The sequence below is a fragment of the Cucumis melo genome, chromosome 3 (assembly GCF_025177605.1).
Source record: "Cucumis melo cultivar AY chromosome 3, USDA_Cmelo_AY_1.0, whole genome shotgun sequence".
Classification (NCBI taxonomy): domain Eukaryota; kingdom Viridiplantae; phylum Streptophyta; class Magnoliopsida; order Cucurbitales; family Cucurbitaceae; genus Cucumis; species Cucumis melo.
In genome coordinates, this window is record NC_066859.1 from 6,791,656 (window position 1) to 6,809,535 (window position 17,880).

Consider the following 17,880-nt stretch of genomic DNA (forward strand, 5'->3'; position numbering starts at 1 on the left):
TAACATAACATCATAACATGGCATGAGTATTAATCTTAACGTCCTTAATCATGTGATTAATATATCATGCATTAACAATCATCAACAGTCATCAACAACATACTACCGGTCATTAACATAACATCAGTCATCATCATCAATCATCAACATAATAATCTCAGTCATCGTCATCAACATCAACTATCATCATAATCTCAGTATAATCATTATCATCAAATTATGCATTTTAGCTATCGTCAATGCATAATCATAATTACATGCGGTCTCTTGAATTCAGTTCGAAGGTCTAGTAGGAGAATCTCTTACCTAGAGATTTTAGCCAAACAAAGGTACTCCCTAGTTGACAGTAAAATTCTCCAATTAACTTGATCCTAATCATAAAAGGAACACTTAGTATCTTAATTAATGAAATTAGCAATTGGCTAACATCCAAAAATCCTCCCAAATTAATTAACTTTCTAAAAATTGGGGTTGAAACCAATTCAACCTTGATTGGGAAAAATCCAAGATTTAGATCTTAAAAAGTTTAGCCAATTGAACCTTTAAAGAAACCTGAAATAGATCCAAAATTAAATTAATAAAATATTAATTTAATTTTATTTGCTTACCAAGGTTACTCAAATGGAGGTCGAAAAATCCTCTTAATTCATCACTTTAAATCCTCAAGCTTCCAAAGAGACCAATCTTAACTTTAACTGAGGCGGCGACAGCAAAGGGTTATCTTAGAGAAGAAGATAAAGAACCTTTTTCTTTTTCCTTTAATTCCATCTTAAGCATTCCAATGCTATTTATAGACCCAAATAATAACAATAATAATAATTATTATTATTATTTCCTTTTCCTTTTCCTTTTAGGATATATATATATATAATACCAAAAAAAATATACATATATCTTTATTCTCATTATCTTTCCTAAATCAATGCCTTAATCTTAGGCATTTATAACCATTAATAATAATAATAATACTTCTTTATTATTATTATTTTTCTCTCACCAAAATCTACAATAAATATATATTTATTTAAACCATTATTCTCTCTTATAAATATATATCTTTTTCGTCCAATCAAAATCAACCATCTCTCTCTTCATGGATTATTTTCTTTTTCAAATAAATATAATTATATTCCATAATATAATTAACTACACTTTTCCAAATTATTAATTAAATATATATATCCATATATATATACTCAATTAATTACAATTCCACCAAAACTAACTTTACTCTAGAATCAATATTTATCTTTCTGCAGAATAATTAATTATCATCCACAATAATTAATTATTATTTACCTTTCTTCCAAAATAATTAATTATCTTCCACAATAATTAATTATTATTTATCTTCTCCAAAAATAATTAATTATCTTCCACAATAATTAATTATTATTATCTTTCTCCAAAATAATTATTAATTATCTTCCACAATAATTAATTATTATTTATCTTTCTCCAAAATAATTATCCTTTTACAAATAATTATATTTTCCCAAAATATAATTATTTTACTTTTTCTACCTTACGAAATATCTTTTCTCGAAAATACAATTACCTTTTCCTTAAATAGTCATATTTCAACAAATATAATTATCTTTTCCTTTAACATAATAATTATATATATATTTCCACGTATACATATAATTATCAAATCTCCAACAAACTTTCCACCCTACGGTTTAATTAAATAACGTCCATAATTATTTAATTAAATTCAACTTCAACAACACTAAAAATCCACAACTTTACTTAATCCTCTTAACCTACCATCTAATAAAAACTCAACAAACACCACGTGTCGAAACCTCTAATTAATTAAATATTCATTCAAGAAATATTTAATTAATTTTAATTCCCACATAAATCAAATAATTCTCATTAAATGAATTCAAAATAACGCCCAATAATTTAAATCTAGATAAACAAAATTAAGATAACTGACTCCAAAATTATCTAAATTTTTGGGGCGTTACAAACGTCGAGAAAAAAGAAAGTCCCAATACTTCTCAAATAGCAACGAAAATTGGAATATAGTTTCTGATACGTTGCACGAAACATCGGGATAAACTCAAACATTTATTATGTGTCAGAGCAAGATCCCTGATGCTCCATGCATGACATCGAAAATAGGTATATAGTTTCCAATGAGTTGCACGAGATGCTGGGATAAACTCGAACATTTAAAGTTCCCTAACATCGTGCATGGAGCATTAGAAATGGTTTACCTACTTTCCACGACATTAGTAATTCGTCAGGACTTTGTTTAACTATTCTTGACGCATAGACAACGATATGGGAAGTTTCTTTATATATTTCGTTTCAGTTATCTAAAAGACATAACTGAAATTTCAAAGACGAGACCGTCTTCGTCTCTCTCTGTTCATCTCATCTTCATCTCTTTGTCTGACCGATGAGGCTCTCTCTGTCTGATCGATGAGTCTCTCTCAATTCGTCGTCTCTGTCGCACACAACTACCGTCCAAGATCTGCATCTTCATCGCATCTCGTTCATCTGTCACTCTGATGTCCTCGAAGAGAGGAGAACTTTGCAATTTTGTTTCAAACTAATGACGTCTCCTTCGCCGTCGTTCTTCCATTTTCGATAAGTTTCAAACCATTTAGATTTTAGTTTATATTTTAGTTTCAAACTATTGATAAATCTACGACTTATATTCAAAAAAGAATGAGGGATATAACCACAAGTCGTTTAGTTTACACACGTTGTAAGTACACTATGTTTCATTAGGTCACAAATAGACATTAGCCATTCATTCAACTGAAAAGAAAAAGAATGAAGAAAATGGGATGGTGTTGTATGGACATTTCAAATGTGGACATTGTGGACATTGCAAATTAGGATATTGGGTTCTGTTGTATGTATGTTGATGTTGTTCAATGTATGTTGATGCTGTTGGATGTATATTGATGCTTTTGAATGTATGTTGATTGTTGTTTTGTTGTATGTATGTTAATGCTTTTGAATGTATATTGATGCTTTTGAACATATGTTAATGGTTGTTCTATTGTATATATGTTAATGCTTTTAAATGTATATTGATGGTTGTTATATTATTTCTTACAAATGTATGTTTTGTTACATTGATATCAAACTTGTTGTGTATTCCAGGATTATGTGCAATGGAGGAACTCAAACATAGGAAGGGAAGTTGAACATTATTATAGCTAGTTTGATTATAGAGATATGGGCAGCATGTGCAAAGAGGATAGTTCGACATTATTACGAGTCATATTCGGAGAAACACGAGGTTGCTTGAAACAAAAAGAACCCTAACTCTGGTGGTTTAGAAAATTAATTAAGAAGAGAGGAGCAGAAAATGACAAGATCGAGAATCGAACAAGTAAGTCATAAAAAGTTCTTTACTTGCATATTAGGAGTAGAAAAACTCAAACATAGTTTTCGATGGCATGCATCCCATGCATGGCATTGTGAATGGTTATACCTGTTCCTAACGCCATTAGTGATTCATCGAGAATGTTTCAAACTATTATCGACAAATCACTTATGGCGTCGGATACTGGGCATAACATTTCATTTCAGTTATGTAAAACACAAAACTGAAACGAAGGAGAAGAGGAGTAGAAGGAGAAGCAAGAAACGATTTACCCGCATCTGTAGCGCTTTGCCCTCGCCGTCACGTCACCGTTCTTCCATTTTTTGTAAGTTTCAAACCATTTCTTGTTAGTTTAGTTTAGAAATTAGTTTAGGTTAGTTAGTTTATAGTTTTGTTTTTTTAAAGTTAGTTTAGGATTGAATATTGAATTAGTATTGGAATGTGGGTTGAAAATTTGAGGGGGGCTATTTAAGAAATTTGGTTGGGAAATTTAAATTTCGAATTGAAAATTTGAAAATTTGAGGGGGAAGGGGGTTCAGAATTAATTGAATGGAATGGCATGGGTTAAGAAATAGAGGGGGGTTGAATTAGACTTTTGAAAGGAGGGTTAAATTAGAAATTTTTTAAGGGGGGTTGAATTGAAATTTTTAAAAAGGGGTTCAACTGGAATTTTGAAGGAGGATTGATGAATTGAACTTTTCAAGGGGGTGGTGTGGGTTTAATTGAATATTTAAAGAGGATGAGTTGGGAATTAGCAGTCAGAAGGGGGGGGGGGAGAGGAAGGGTTATTATTGTTTTAAAAATTTTGTAATTTGTGTTAAGATTCGTTTTGGCTATCCTGTAGTTATAGTAGTCTTTAGTTCAATTTTAGTTGTTTATTTCTTAGTAGTTTTAAATAATTTTCTTGTTGATTTGGGATGACTATCCTACCGTTATGGTAGCCTTTTTTGTTTTGAATTTGTTTGTATTTCTAAGGGTTTGAAGATGTGGTAGTAGAGTAGCTTGTAAAGTAGCGTTGTTGGAAGGAGTGGATAGTATACGGAGAGTGAAGTTGTTTATGGTTAATTAGGTTGTGGTGGCTATACTACAGTTATGGTAGCCTCTGTAGTTTGAAGTTAGTTTTAGTGAAAAGTTTGAGACATTGTATATTAAGGAGAGTAAGTTTAGGATGTGAGACTATGAATATGCTAAAATCAAACCTTTTTATGTTTTAGTGGCTTTAACGATAGACAAGGGTTCGATGAAACTTAGAAATAAGTTTTCACTTGAGTATAGAGAGGGAGTAGCTCAAGTTTTAGAAGTGGCCAAGTTTCACGTTGATGCCCACAGACGAATAAAGTGTCCATGCAAGAGATGTATGAACTCAAATTGGAACTCATTACAGAGTGTGGAACGACATGTACATACTATTGGAATACCTCTTACTATATAGAATGGGTGTATCACGGAGAGTCAGTTAGCTTTAGAGGTACAGAAAATGTTGATGAAGGAACTAGTTGTAACCCTTTTAATGAAGGAACTAGGAATAGTCACTTTCATGAAGAAGATGATAAGTTCGGTATGCTGGATGATTTACAAACCTCAATTGAACAGGAAAAGTAAATAGAAGAAGGTCATTTGGGGGATGAAATACCGAGGAATATTGGGGTAGATATAGAACAAGATACAACAAACATAGTCCAAGACTTATTGAATGAAGCATGTAATGAGTTGTACCCTAGTTGTTCTAAATTTTTCTCCTTGAATTTTTTTGTTAAGTTGATGCACGTAAAGGTTCTAAACGGTTGGAATAACAAGTCCTTTGACATGTTGTTAGAACTCTTAAGAGTAATGTTTTCAATGTGTAGTAGTACTATCTCTAATTCATTTTTTTGAACCCAAACGAAAACTTCATGACTCGGGCTTGAGATACGAGACTATTCATGTATGCAAGTACGACTATGTATTATATTGAAAAAAGTTTGCTGATTTGCAACATTATCCGACATGTGGCAAGGCTCAATACAAAGTTATTTATAACAGAGAGAAAAAAAGTTCGCATAAGGTAGTGCGCCACTTTCATTTGGTACCGAGATTACAACGCTTGTTTGTCTGGAAAACTCTACCTAAAAAGGGCTATAACTAATGGGATGTCGATCATTCTGAGTTTATTTGTTGGACCAAAAGCTTCCCTAGGAGAGAGGGATTTGAAGAATATTGAGACCTCTAGGGATTCAAGAATAATCAAAATCCGACAAAAACCTAAAAACAAGTGCAAAAAGGAAAACTTGGAGTTGAAAGGCAAGATGCAGAGACTAACTATCTATGGTTGTAAGTGGTTATTGTTCCGTAAAAGATTTTAAGTTTTAATTGACGCTATGAATAAGCTTCTTAAGAGATTTAAACTATATGCCCCCTCCCTCTCCTGGTGTGCTTCAAATAAAACTCCATTGTATTCAAGAAATCAAAATTTTCTATACATAAGGACGAAATACTTACACCAAATATGAGGCATGATGATACATGAATATTAAAAATGATTTGTATGCACACTATATTTATATTTCTTGAATGATGAAAATGGCCAAACATAAAAGAATGCATGAAATGAAAAGGAAATAACATTGTACCCTATATGCTACTAAACCTCATCCTTGCTGTGTGATCTCGGATGGGATGCCTTACCATTGTTGTGTGATCTTGGGTGAGATGCCTCATCCTTACTGTGTGATCTCAGATGGGATATCTCATCCTTGCTGTGTGATCTCGGATGAGATGTCTCATACTTGTTATGTGATCTCATATGGGCATCCTTACTTGCTGCGTGATTTGACAATGGAAGACCCATGATGGATGGACAATTGAGACAGGCGAGAAGCCCACGATGCAAGATGACTAGTAATCGAAACATGGTGATACTTGAAACAAATGTCATTACACTACTTTCATTTGAAATATCTAAATAATTTGATAAAAGACCCCACTCATTAGATAACTTTGACTAATGTTTTTCAAATGCATGTTTTGTTCTCCCCCTCCCTTCTCCCCTCCCCTGAGGTAGCGAAGGACATTTGATGCTGAACTTGCTACCCTAATTGCCTACTGTGCCTTCGCAAAGCGTATCGACTTGGTAGTGGCCACTGTCATTTTGCAAGTAACTTAGGAAGCTTGGCGAGAAGAGTCTGAACATTATCAACTTGCACTTTGTTCTTTATAAAAGGTTTTGTGTTAAAATCTATGTACTTACCTATGTTGAAAAACAATGAAATGTCTTATTTTATATCGGTCTGCATTTGCATTTAAGATTTGTAAGATGTATTGATCACTGTTTACTGGACGCTTGGTGCCCGCTCCACGAAGGAGATATATGCTGAGGGTATAGGCGGCATGCATTCCCTTAACCACGACAAGTGACTACGGGGCGGGGTTTGACATTGTGTTTCCCAAAGGTCTTCAAAACAATCACACACCAAGTATTTGACTTATGTGTTAAGTTTTTTATCCTTATGTGATTTGATGTTAAAGCCAAGTAAGGAAGGATGGGTTAGGTTTCTTCGCTAGGACACTAAGCAAGGCATTTAAGTTTAATTTTTATAATTCTTGTATTAAGGATGTATGTAAAGAGTTAATTGTGTTGGAAAAAGAGGAGGAGTAAATGACAAGATTGATAACAGAACAGTAAGCCATAGAAAGTTTCCCTCTTGCATATTAAATGTGATTGATAGCTTTTTTAACAATCAATCAAATTTACGTAATATGTAACTGAGGAAATTTTTATGGCTTACCTGTTCTATTCTCGATCTTGTCATTTTCTGCTCATCTCTTTCGAATGAATTTTCCGAACCACTAGAGTAAGGATTTCTATTTGAAGCAACCTCGTATTTCCCTTGACGCACCTCGTAATAATGTTCAACTTCCCTCTTTACACATTTTGTCCATGTTCCTATGATTATACTAGCTACAGTGTATGTTAAACTCTTGACTGCTACTATTTGACTTTCTTTGAGCTTCTCTATTGCACATAAGCTCCTCTATAAACTTATCATACTATTCCTTTTCTTTCTTCGTTGCTTTAATATAGTAGATTGTAATTTTGAAATATACAACAAATTTGATATCAAACATACATACAATATGCATTTTACTAAATAATTATGGAGTCGAAAATTTAATTTCTTACATCAATTGTCAGATTATATAAATATCATAAGGGATAGTTGCAAATGTAGCAATTATATTCAAAATAATTAAGTATATAGCAACATTTAAAAAAATTGCAAATATAGCAAAATTTGTCAAAATCTATTAATGAGAGAAGTCTATCACCGATAGACCATGTAGCAAATGTTTGTCTATCACTGATAAACCATAACAGTCTATCAACGATAAAAGTCTATCACCGATAGATTTTGCTATATTTGCAATTTTTTTAAAATGTTGCTACATTGTTAATAATTATTCTAACAATTGCTATTCATTCTAATTACCCATATCATAAAGCATGTACACGATTTTATATTCATAAATATAACAACAAACGCCCTTTAATTATTTTGAAACAAATTTGAAATATATATAACTCCCAATTTGAAACTAGAATTGAAATTGAAATTTTAAAATTCAATCTCAAATCCAAATTTAATCTCAACTTCAATCTTAGATCCTATGAGCACTAAATTCGAATGCAATACTAAAACCTATTACTAAATTAAAATATAAATACTAAAACTAATTTAAAATCTAAAACTTAAAACTAATTTGAAATCTCAATAATAAAACTAATTAACTAAAACAAAAGTAAAACAAAGTAAACCACTTATCAAAACGAAGAGCGGTGATGGCAGATGACGGCGAATGAAATGGAGCAGCAACGATTGGTCTCCTTCTCGGCCTCTCTTAACTCTCTCTCGGCCTTCTCTCTTTTTCATTTCTTTCTTGGCCTTCTCCTTCTCAGTTATGTGAATTACAAAATATGAAGTTTTGTGTATAGAGGAACTCCCGACGTTTTACTTATGAGGTCGGCATAGGATCCACAACTCACGACGCAGTTACTTATGACATTGTGAGAGTCCTGTCAAAAGCAGTCAAAATGTCACACATCTTGAAACGTTACCCACACCACGTCGGTAGAGGTTTGACATCTCACGATGCCATGCAATATGGTGTTGTGATATGGTCTTTAGAATTTTTTAAAATGTTCAATCTTTGTCGATGTGGTTAAAGCAACGTCGACAAATGGTCGACCTCTCACGACGCCATGCATGCAAAATCTACAGTAATTAGGACAACAGTGACACATACATGCATGACATCATGAAAAGTTTACATTATTATTTAAAATAAATGTTTTCACGACATCTCCTCTCATGGCGTCGTGGAAGCCTCACCCTCTGTCGACGTTATTTGTGTGACATCACCAGGGTTCCATACCATTGACGCTTTCTTCACGATATCACGAAAATGTTCTTCTTATGATATCTCTTTTTCCAACACTTTTTTCGGTGTCGGAAGACCTCCGATTTTTAGTATTCAACGCGTCACCTCACTTCAATGCTAGTTTTAAAACAAACGTTTCCTCTTGAAATGTCTTTTCTTCACACTTGGGCTTCCACCAAATGTCTTCTTTCGCCCAAAATTCTATTATGGACTTAAATTGGGTTAGGCTTGAGCCATTTTAATTAATGGATCAAATCCATTTATAATTTTTATGATGGCCTCGATTTTTGTTATAATGACATGGCTGAATTTAGTTGGCTAAAATTTCTCATTCGGGTAAGCTGACAATATTTATTGTTGTAACTTGGCAGCCTACTTGTCTTTCCTTAATACTATTAATGATCCACGAGAAATAGGGAGATTAAACTCAGAACTACCTCTAATTTATTTTATTTGTACTAAAACAACGACAATAGTCAACATTCCTAATATGTGTTATAATTTTCTAATTTGATTGCGAATAGTTTTTTTTAAAAAAAGAATCAAAACTATAATAAATGTATATCTGATAGCATAAAAAATGTTCTATCCAGCTCTTCTCTTATAATTCAATGTTTTTTTCCTATAATTTGTGTGTTTATTTGGTTATTTGATAGGTTTCGTACATTTAAACAAATGGAGTTAAAATGTGGTGAAGTTTTTCTATCTAGCTGCAAAGTATAAAGAAAATGCAACTCAAACCCGATTGGGAGCCCTAAAGAAGTATTTAGCCTAAAGATCAACAAATTTAAAAACTGTCGTTAAAAGGGGTGGAAAATGTGCATTTTTGTGACAACACCATATAGATCCGCGACGCTATTGAACAAATACAAATCCGTAGCTTGGGATTTAGGTCATATCTTATGATCTGAATGGACATTTTGGGCATTCACTTTTCCATCCTTTATCTATGTACAACATTATTGTTTAGTTTTCATTACATTTTTCTTTTTCTGTAATCAAGTGAAACGATGCGAGTCTCTATCTTTTCCATCATTATGGGAAAGTAAGATCTTCGTTTTTTCTAGTATTGTGAAATTTGGAGGATGTCATTATATTATTTAGAGTATTTTGACAGTATATGTTGATATTTCTTAACTATAGGGTCTTACTCTTGATTTGTTGATTATTATGAATATGTTTTTTTTTTTTTTTTGTTATTGATAGAGAATCAATGTTTAATTGTACAATTCACTGTTTTAAATTAACATATAATATGTGACAAATCATTGTATATTTATCTCCGAGAAACAATAGGTTAGATAGATATATAGGTTTGTGATTTGTGATCAACAATAAAGAGCATTGTTCTATTAACATAGCAAAGACAATATTAAATTTCTAATTAGGCTCTTCCTATTATAAATTTATCCTACATAATATCTACAACGTAATGGGGTTAGTTAACTTGATTAGGATGCTTCTCATCTAATTAAATCAACTAATTCGATATTTCAAACCATTGGTTAGCTTTATTCTAATCAATGTGGGGCTAGGCATAGGTAAAAATTTAAAATCATACATTGATAGTTCGACGATTAAGATTACATTGAGTAATTCCATTCTTCTAAGCTAGAACGTTTCATTTGATTTCACTTCTATCTTTACTTTTCAGGCACTTTATTCACTTGAATCTCAAACCACACCAAACCTCCCATTTATCACTTTAACTAAACAATTGACTTTGAGAAACTAATCTTTGTATTTTTCTGCATACTGATCTGGTCTTACCACTTGTACTACTGAGTGGTTAACTAGTATTGATCTGTATAATATAAATTTTATTTGATTGAACATTTACTAACCAGAGTAAAAGACTATACATCAACATTTAAATTCTATACACCTGTTTCTGTCTTTAATACACATGTGTCGATTGTTTTTGTAGATTTTAAATCATGTTTAAGACTTTAACAGATGGATGACAGAATACATGCTTCAATAGGCATTTAGATTATATTCAAGGAAGCATTCAATTGAAATAAAATCATCTGCCATGGTGGATGTTTGACAAAATCGTCCGAGCTTTTATGTTATCCCCAACGGTATGCATAGTTCCACTCAGAGCAAAATGGTTCGAGTCTGAAGCTTCAACATCCAAGAAACATACCATTTCTTCTGTGCTGGATAAATTATTATTATTAATCCATGAATGTTGAACTTGCATTGATCGTACTCTCTCCAACTCCATAGCCACTTCCTTCATGTTGGGTCGCTCTTCCCCTTTAATTCTCAAGCATTTCTTTGCGACCTTGGCCACTTGTTTAATTTCCTCAAAATTTGCCTCTTTCACCATCATCCTCTTCTCCACAACTTCTTCTAACCGATCTTCCTTCATTGCACAAAGCACATACATTGCTAAATTCCTCTCCTCTTCTGGCCCATCAAAACACACCGCCTTCTTTCCGGTTATAATCTCTAACAACACTATTCCGAAGCTATACACGTCGCTCTTCTCCGTCAACTCACTTGTCAACAAGTACTCTGGGTCTAAATACCCTAACGTCCCTTGCACCATTGTGGATAGTTGTGTTTGATCCATTGGAACCAACTTCGACGCTCCAAAATCAGAGACCTTCGCGGTGTAATTCTCATCTAAAAGTATGTTTGTGGTCTTGATATCTCTATGTATAATTGGAGTGGAAGCTGAAGAATGTAAATATGAAAGCACACCTGCAGTCTCCAATGCTATTTTGAAACGAACTTCCCATGAAAGAGAAGCGTACTTGGTTTTGTCATGGATGTGTTCAAAGAGGGTGCCATTGGTTACAAACTCATACACCAACAACGGGACTCGTGTCTCTAAACAACACCCCAAGATTCTAACCACATTGCGATGATTGATTTGAGACAAAACAATCACTTCGTTAATGAATTGGTCAGTTTGAGATTGGTCCATAAATTTTGATTTCTTGATTGCCACTGCCAAACCATTCTCTAAGACCCCTTTGTAAACTGTACCATACCCACCTTTACCAACAATAGTGCTATTGTCGTAGTTTTTAGTGGCCTTCTCCAACTCTTCTTGGGTGAAAATTCTGACCATTTCATTTGGGGATTGCCATTGAGAAAGTTGTCGCTGAAGTATGAAACCTCCATTTTCATCGAAAAATTTCTCTTTCCTTTTGATGAACTTCCACTTTTTGTAACCCAGGAATATCCAAGTGCTACCAATTACAAAAACTGTGAACCCTACTCCAACCCCTACATTTTATACATGTTATTTACATTCCAATCATATATATGGAGAATTAGGAATATCCATGTGTTACCAATTAGAAAAACTAACCGATTATGATGGGAATAACGAATGTCTTAGAATCTCGAGTGCAGCCTTCTCCCCCATTTCTTCCATCTCCTTTAAAGTGTTTAGGACATTTGCATGTATAGTTTCCTATTGTGTTAACACACTTGCTCTTGTATTTACACTGATTCAGTGTTTCATCCTTGCATTCATCTATATCTAAGAACATATCCCAAAATCAAACAATAAAGTTATTATAAACCCTAATAACTTATGATAATTACAACTATATTACCATGGTTTTCATCTTTCCTAACTAAACGTGCTTTATTTATCAGCTGGAATTCAAATAACAAAACTAAGTTTTCGAAACTAAACATTTAGTTTCTAAAACTTAGTTTTGTTTTTTAAATCACTTCTTAAAAGTAGACAATCAAACTAAAAGAAGTGTCAACAAAAATACATTTAGTTGCGATTGAAAAGGGTTTATAAGTTTTACATATTAAATTTATTCTACTCTATAGTAAATTTTAATTTCAGCCATAGACCTTCAAACCTGAATTATATGATGTGAATACTTTACTTTTTGAGCAATGTTGTTTAAGCAAATAGAAAAACACGTCGTTTGCATGATATGGAATGGGTGTCCAGTATGAAATTTATGAACTTCAGAGAAAGATAAGACTAGGCTGAGTTTTGATTAGAATTAAATGTAAATATTGAGTTTGTATCAATTGAAACCTTCCCTTTGTTGTATATTAAAATTGATATGTTTACTTTAATGTATTTATGAAAATTTAGGGTAATTGATACAATTATTTGGATGGAGATGGGTAGAGATTAAATTGATGCAACCTCAAACTTCGAGATTTAATATGATATAATTATGACTACTTTAGGATTTAAATTTATCTAAATTTCAAAATTCCAAGTATAAATTAATATTTGCTCAATTATATATATTGACGTTGACTTTGTTTCGGTTATGAAAATATTTTTACAACTCTCTTTTACGAGATGTTTTGAAAAGAAAATCTAAACACAATTAAATTGGTAATTCCTAACCCGACATGTTTGTTTGATAACAATTTTGATTTTTCTTGCTCTCTTATTTACTTTTAACCAATATTTGAAAATGTAAATCGATTAATTTTGAAAACTAACACATGTCGTTAAGAATACAACTTTGGAATTAGGCAACATACAAATCATTGTAAAAAGTGGAGAGGAAATAAATTTAATTTTTAAAAATCAAAAACCAAAAAGTTAATATGGTTAAGTCAAAGTTTTTAAAAATGACAAGTGTCATATGTCGTAGTTTTAGGATTAATAATTAAGTTCAAAGCAATATTTTTAGGAAACTCGCAAGTATAACCAAATCTATTAACATTAGATCATATTGTTGAAAAACTCTAATGGTCTACTAGTAATATATGGTGATAGTTGAATGTAAATATTGTAATATTTGTAAATTCTTTTTGTTTAATTATGTTATAATTAATGCAAATATTTATCAAATTATCTCAATCATCCCAACGAACATTTTTTTTTTGTCTAATATGACTTAAGGATATTGAATTTGTTTATAGATTGGAAAACTTAAAGCATAGATTATATTCCTTTATATATATATATATATATATATATGCTATTTTAATGGTGGATCATAGGATACACTAGTTATCCAAAATTTAGTTTCTCCTAATGTCTTGTACCTTTTGGGCATTATTTGAAAAATAATAAGAAAAATTGAATGGACGAAGATAAGTGCATAATGAAAACACAGAAATAAGTACACATTTTCTATCTCTTAAACTTTCTATACTTTTTGTTCACTCTCTCAAACCCATTCCCTTCTCAACTAATTATTTCTCTCTATGTTTTTCAAAAACGTTATATTTTTCCTCTCTACACATAATTTTTGTTATTGGCACATTTTGTTTTAAAATTCTATTATAGGGCAATATTTGGTTATTTAAAAAAAAAATGTAAAAATAAAAAGAGTTTGTCGCAATTGAAACAATTGGTCAAAATAAATGAATATGGATGCAGAATGTATTTTTCTTTAGTAATTTTGAAAAATATAAGGTATAATGGATTGAATAAGATTTTTTACCTTGACAACCTTGAGGGAGATATGGATTTCCTTGAAAACCCTCCAAGCATTGGCAACGAAATTCACGTCCATCATTAGAGAAGTTATAATTCCTTTTACTATTTAATCCACACACATAATTAGATTCATTTCCAATAGCCCAACCAACCACAACCTCAACTTCCACATCTTGAAAACTCCTAACATACTTAGAATCAAATTCAAATCCCTCATTTCCAACCACAAAAGCATACCCACACGGATTAAAATCCTTCACCAAACTATGATTAAAAAAACTACCTACTAACAATTTCAAATTCATCAACCCATTAGGAATCTCCAACTCACAACAGCCATTACCCAAACACTTTTCATTACCAATCATACTCTCATTTAAGCACATGGAAATACACCCACTTACATAACCACTCCCATTTAACACTCCACCAATTAAACCAAAAGTGTCACAACCAATGGCTATGAACTTGTTTTTCCCATCAGCAATTGGGAACATCGCCGGTACCAAAAGATCGGTTGCGGTTGGGACAGAAGAACCAATTACTATCCCTTGCCTGTAGCAATCTCGCACTATGGGTTGCGATATGTGAAGCTCACCGTTAAGTGATATATTAGTAACGCTGATGTTGGTGTTCATTAGAAATGCCTTTGGAGGGCTAATGGTTTTGCTGCATGTAATTGAGAATGTTTGGTTGAGATAGCATCCTTGTTTCACTCCGAATGGATATGGAATTTGTACGTCGCCGCACCATTCGTCACAGCCGGGTAAGGCTTGTGAGGAAGCAACTACTATTGTGGTTGATAGTATGATTACTACAGCTCTTATGAGCGTATTCGTCCATCGTTTCATGGTTTAGTTTGAAGGAAGAGATTTCGATGGAGGAAAGAGAATTGCTGGATTTGTATTTAAGAACTAAGTTGGGATTAAGGCGAAGGTTTCAATTTTTTTCATCTTGTAGAAGTGTTAACCAAAGTTGTTCTTTATTTTATTTCATCACTTTCACATTGAGTAGGCTTATATGTGGTACGTCAAAGTCAATCATCGAGATAATTAACCTATAAAGTCCAAGAATAACAAAAGAACAAAATTAAAGTTGTGAGGTCATTGTTTTTTTCATTTTAAAATTTCGAAATTTACATAATGCATTGTTAGTTTTTCTAATTAATAATAGTCAATTATTATTTAAATATACGATAAGCTGCCACTTGTATCATTAATTATTATCCTATGTTACTAATTTATTAGAGTAACTAAATATAATGAAGCTTTTCCACTGGCGTGTGACAACATTGTCTCGTGTGGAATGATCTTTTAATTCAGGGGAATGCACATATTTGTAAGAATAAGAATAACAATCATTCTCAAGATTGGAATGATATTATATTTGTCTTAGTTGCTCATTGATAAATCAAAGCACTTTACCAATTGTTAAGAGTATATAAATTCAAGAACACAAGCCCAAGCATATCCTACTTAATTGCCGAAAATTTAACAAATTTTGTTGAAGTTCAAATTGTTGTCATTTTTAAAGGATAAAGACGTAAGTTGTTAAAAAAGAAAAAAGAAAAAAAAATAATAATATCACTACGGAAAATGTTCTTTAAAACAAGAAGTTAGAAACTCCCCCATGTGCTTTCTTTGGAATGCAATGACCTCACCAAAATTCCATCTCTCTCACTATATAGAATATGGTTAAAATTGACGGATTCCTTAGCTATTTTGAATGAGAACAAATTCAAATGGTTTGGTAAAGTGACGGGGTCATATATTGGGGACTCAGAAAACAATTAAATTATTGTAATAACATAAGTAATGTCGACACATAATAATACTAAGTACTTTGTCCTGGTCTTTACAGCCAGTTCGCAATTAATTGTGCATTTATAAAGTTACATTAGGAACAGGTTTGAAACACGTTCTAACAATCACAGATACAGTAGCAAATCAACAAAAAGAAAAGCAACAGTAACGCACCAGAGTTGTTAGCCTAGTTTGGTGATTCAACGCCTAATTCTGGAAGGCACTATGATGTCAATTCAATGATAGATCCCTTGCTTGTACCCAAAATACCAATTACAAAAAGCAAGGCAAAGAAAATACAAGAGATTTTTCACACTACACCTTCAAAATTAAGCTAGCAAATTCGCATCATGCGACAAATAATTATGAGCTGAAAATTATATACAACGTTAATTAGTTCAATGAGCCAAGATGATAATGGATTAAAGATGGCACGTGAAAAGTTCAATTATATTGTGCATTGTATGGGAAAACAGGATGTCAAACCATGTTGATAAATGAACGGTTCTTAGCGATGTATAATAGTTGTAAACATAATTGTGCGCAATCAAATCAACTAAAGTAACAAGAAGGAAAACAAATAATCATAAGAATTTGTTAACCCAGTTCGATAATTTCACATCTACATCTAGGGGGCTGTTGGCCCAATATAGAAAATTATATTGCGCATTCAGTAATTGTTGAATACATAGTTATGACTGAAGGTATAACACTCTACACTTTCATCAATGTGCTATCCTTGTTATTTCTTCTATCTGTTTTTATTATTATTTTTCGAGCAACAGAAGAAAAACACTTACCGTCAATACATACTTTGACCAATATATAAGGAGCAAATCATAACAACCTATGGGTCCTTCCTCCTAATTGATTCCTTAAAGTTTTCATAACCAATCTATAAAAAATGATTTAATTTGCACGTGATAAAATAAAGGAGGTGGAACATTTACTAACAAACTCCCCCTTGAGACCATCGTCTTTTATTTTTGTAGACAAGCAGAAAACATCACTCATAAAAGCAAAAAAACCAGAAATCCATACTGTCAGACACAATAACCAGAAACCCATCAGCAATGATCGTATCAGCAAGAACTACCGTAATTTATTGTGCACACATCCAACTAATTTAACTACCAGAACACACAAACCATGCAGTTATCAAAAGATGGCTTAATTGTACTAGCACAAAAATAGTCAATCCCAAAACATTTATACCAACAATTCGTAGAGATAGCCTAAGCCAAAAGAGAAAAGAGAAAAAAAGTAGGAAACTAAGAGTCAATCAGAAGTAGATATTAAAATCAAAAGCACTGCTCCTTGCTTGCTGCAAAAATAAAGTTAAACTCGAGGGTCTGAAGAGGAGGCAGTAGAATCCGTGGCCACACGATAAAGATCACGCAAAAGATTTTTCAACACTGATCATTGATCAGAGAGTTTACTAATTTGACGAGTTAGAGAACGAGATTTTGCGACCAGAGTTTGAAACAAACAATTCGCTAAGGAAATGGGCACCACTAGAGATTGCTCGATAACTAGACTGTCAGCAGGAAGAACCTAGGAACCCCCAGATGGTGCATCAAAATCTGTAGGAACACCCATAAGATACATGTGATCCCTGAAACAACCACATGCTTAGAGAGATGACTTTAGGGACAGACCAACCGTATCTATGGAAGCCAGGATGGACGGATGTTGAGACACGAGAAAGTTACTCATGAGTCGTGGAAAACATATGGGAATGTGAATAGCAAAAGTGTCGACATGTCGCAACAGATGATTGAATACAAACTCCCTACATTCACTGGAACCCCAATACTAACAAGATAGATAAAATGACCTAGAGATATAGAAATTGTAGAAGCATGAGTAGAAGGAACTCAATTTGAGATATCTATCTTATGTACGATGGGATA

At 32.5% G+C, this 17,880-nt stretch overlaps 1 protein-coding gene across 1 annotated transcript; it reads right to left on the reverse strand.

Annotated features, from left to right (window-relative positions):
- Nucleotides 1-10,796: 10,796 nt before the first annotated feature.
- LOC103503234 (wall-associated receptor kinase 2-like) lies at nt 10,797-15,016 on the reverse strand. The gene is made up of 3 exons (XM_051082842.1): nt 14,170-15,016; nt 12,099-12,272; nt 10,797-12,013 (listed from the first exon to the last, which is right to left on the reverse strand). The coding sequence occupies exons 1-3, from the start codon at nt 15,014-15,016 to the stop codon at nt 10,797-10,799; spliced, it is 2,238 nt and encodes a 745-aa protein (XP_050938799.1).
- Between the last annotated feature and the right edge of the window lie 2,864 nt (nt 15,017-17,880).

What these genes read in the sequence shown, in the direction of transcription:
- LOC103503234 (XM_051082842.1), bottom strand. Translation starts at nt 15,016, where the DNA reads ATGAAACGATGGACGAATACGCTCATAAGAGCTGTAGTAATCATACTA. An exon ending in TCTCCCTCAAGGTTGTCAAG is followed by an intron (nt 12,273 to 14,169) that starts GTAAAAAATCTT and finishes ATATGTTCTTAG; the next exon opens with ATATAGATGAATGCAAGGAT. An exon ending in CGTTATTCCCATCATAATCG is followed by an intron (nt 12,014 to 12,098) that starts GTTAGTTTTTCT and finishes TATAAAATGTAG; the next exon opens with GGGTTGGAGTAGGGTTCACA.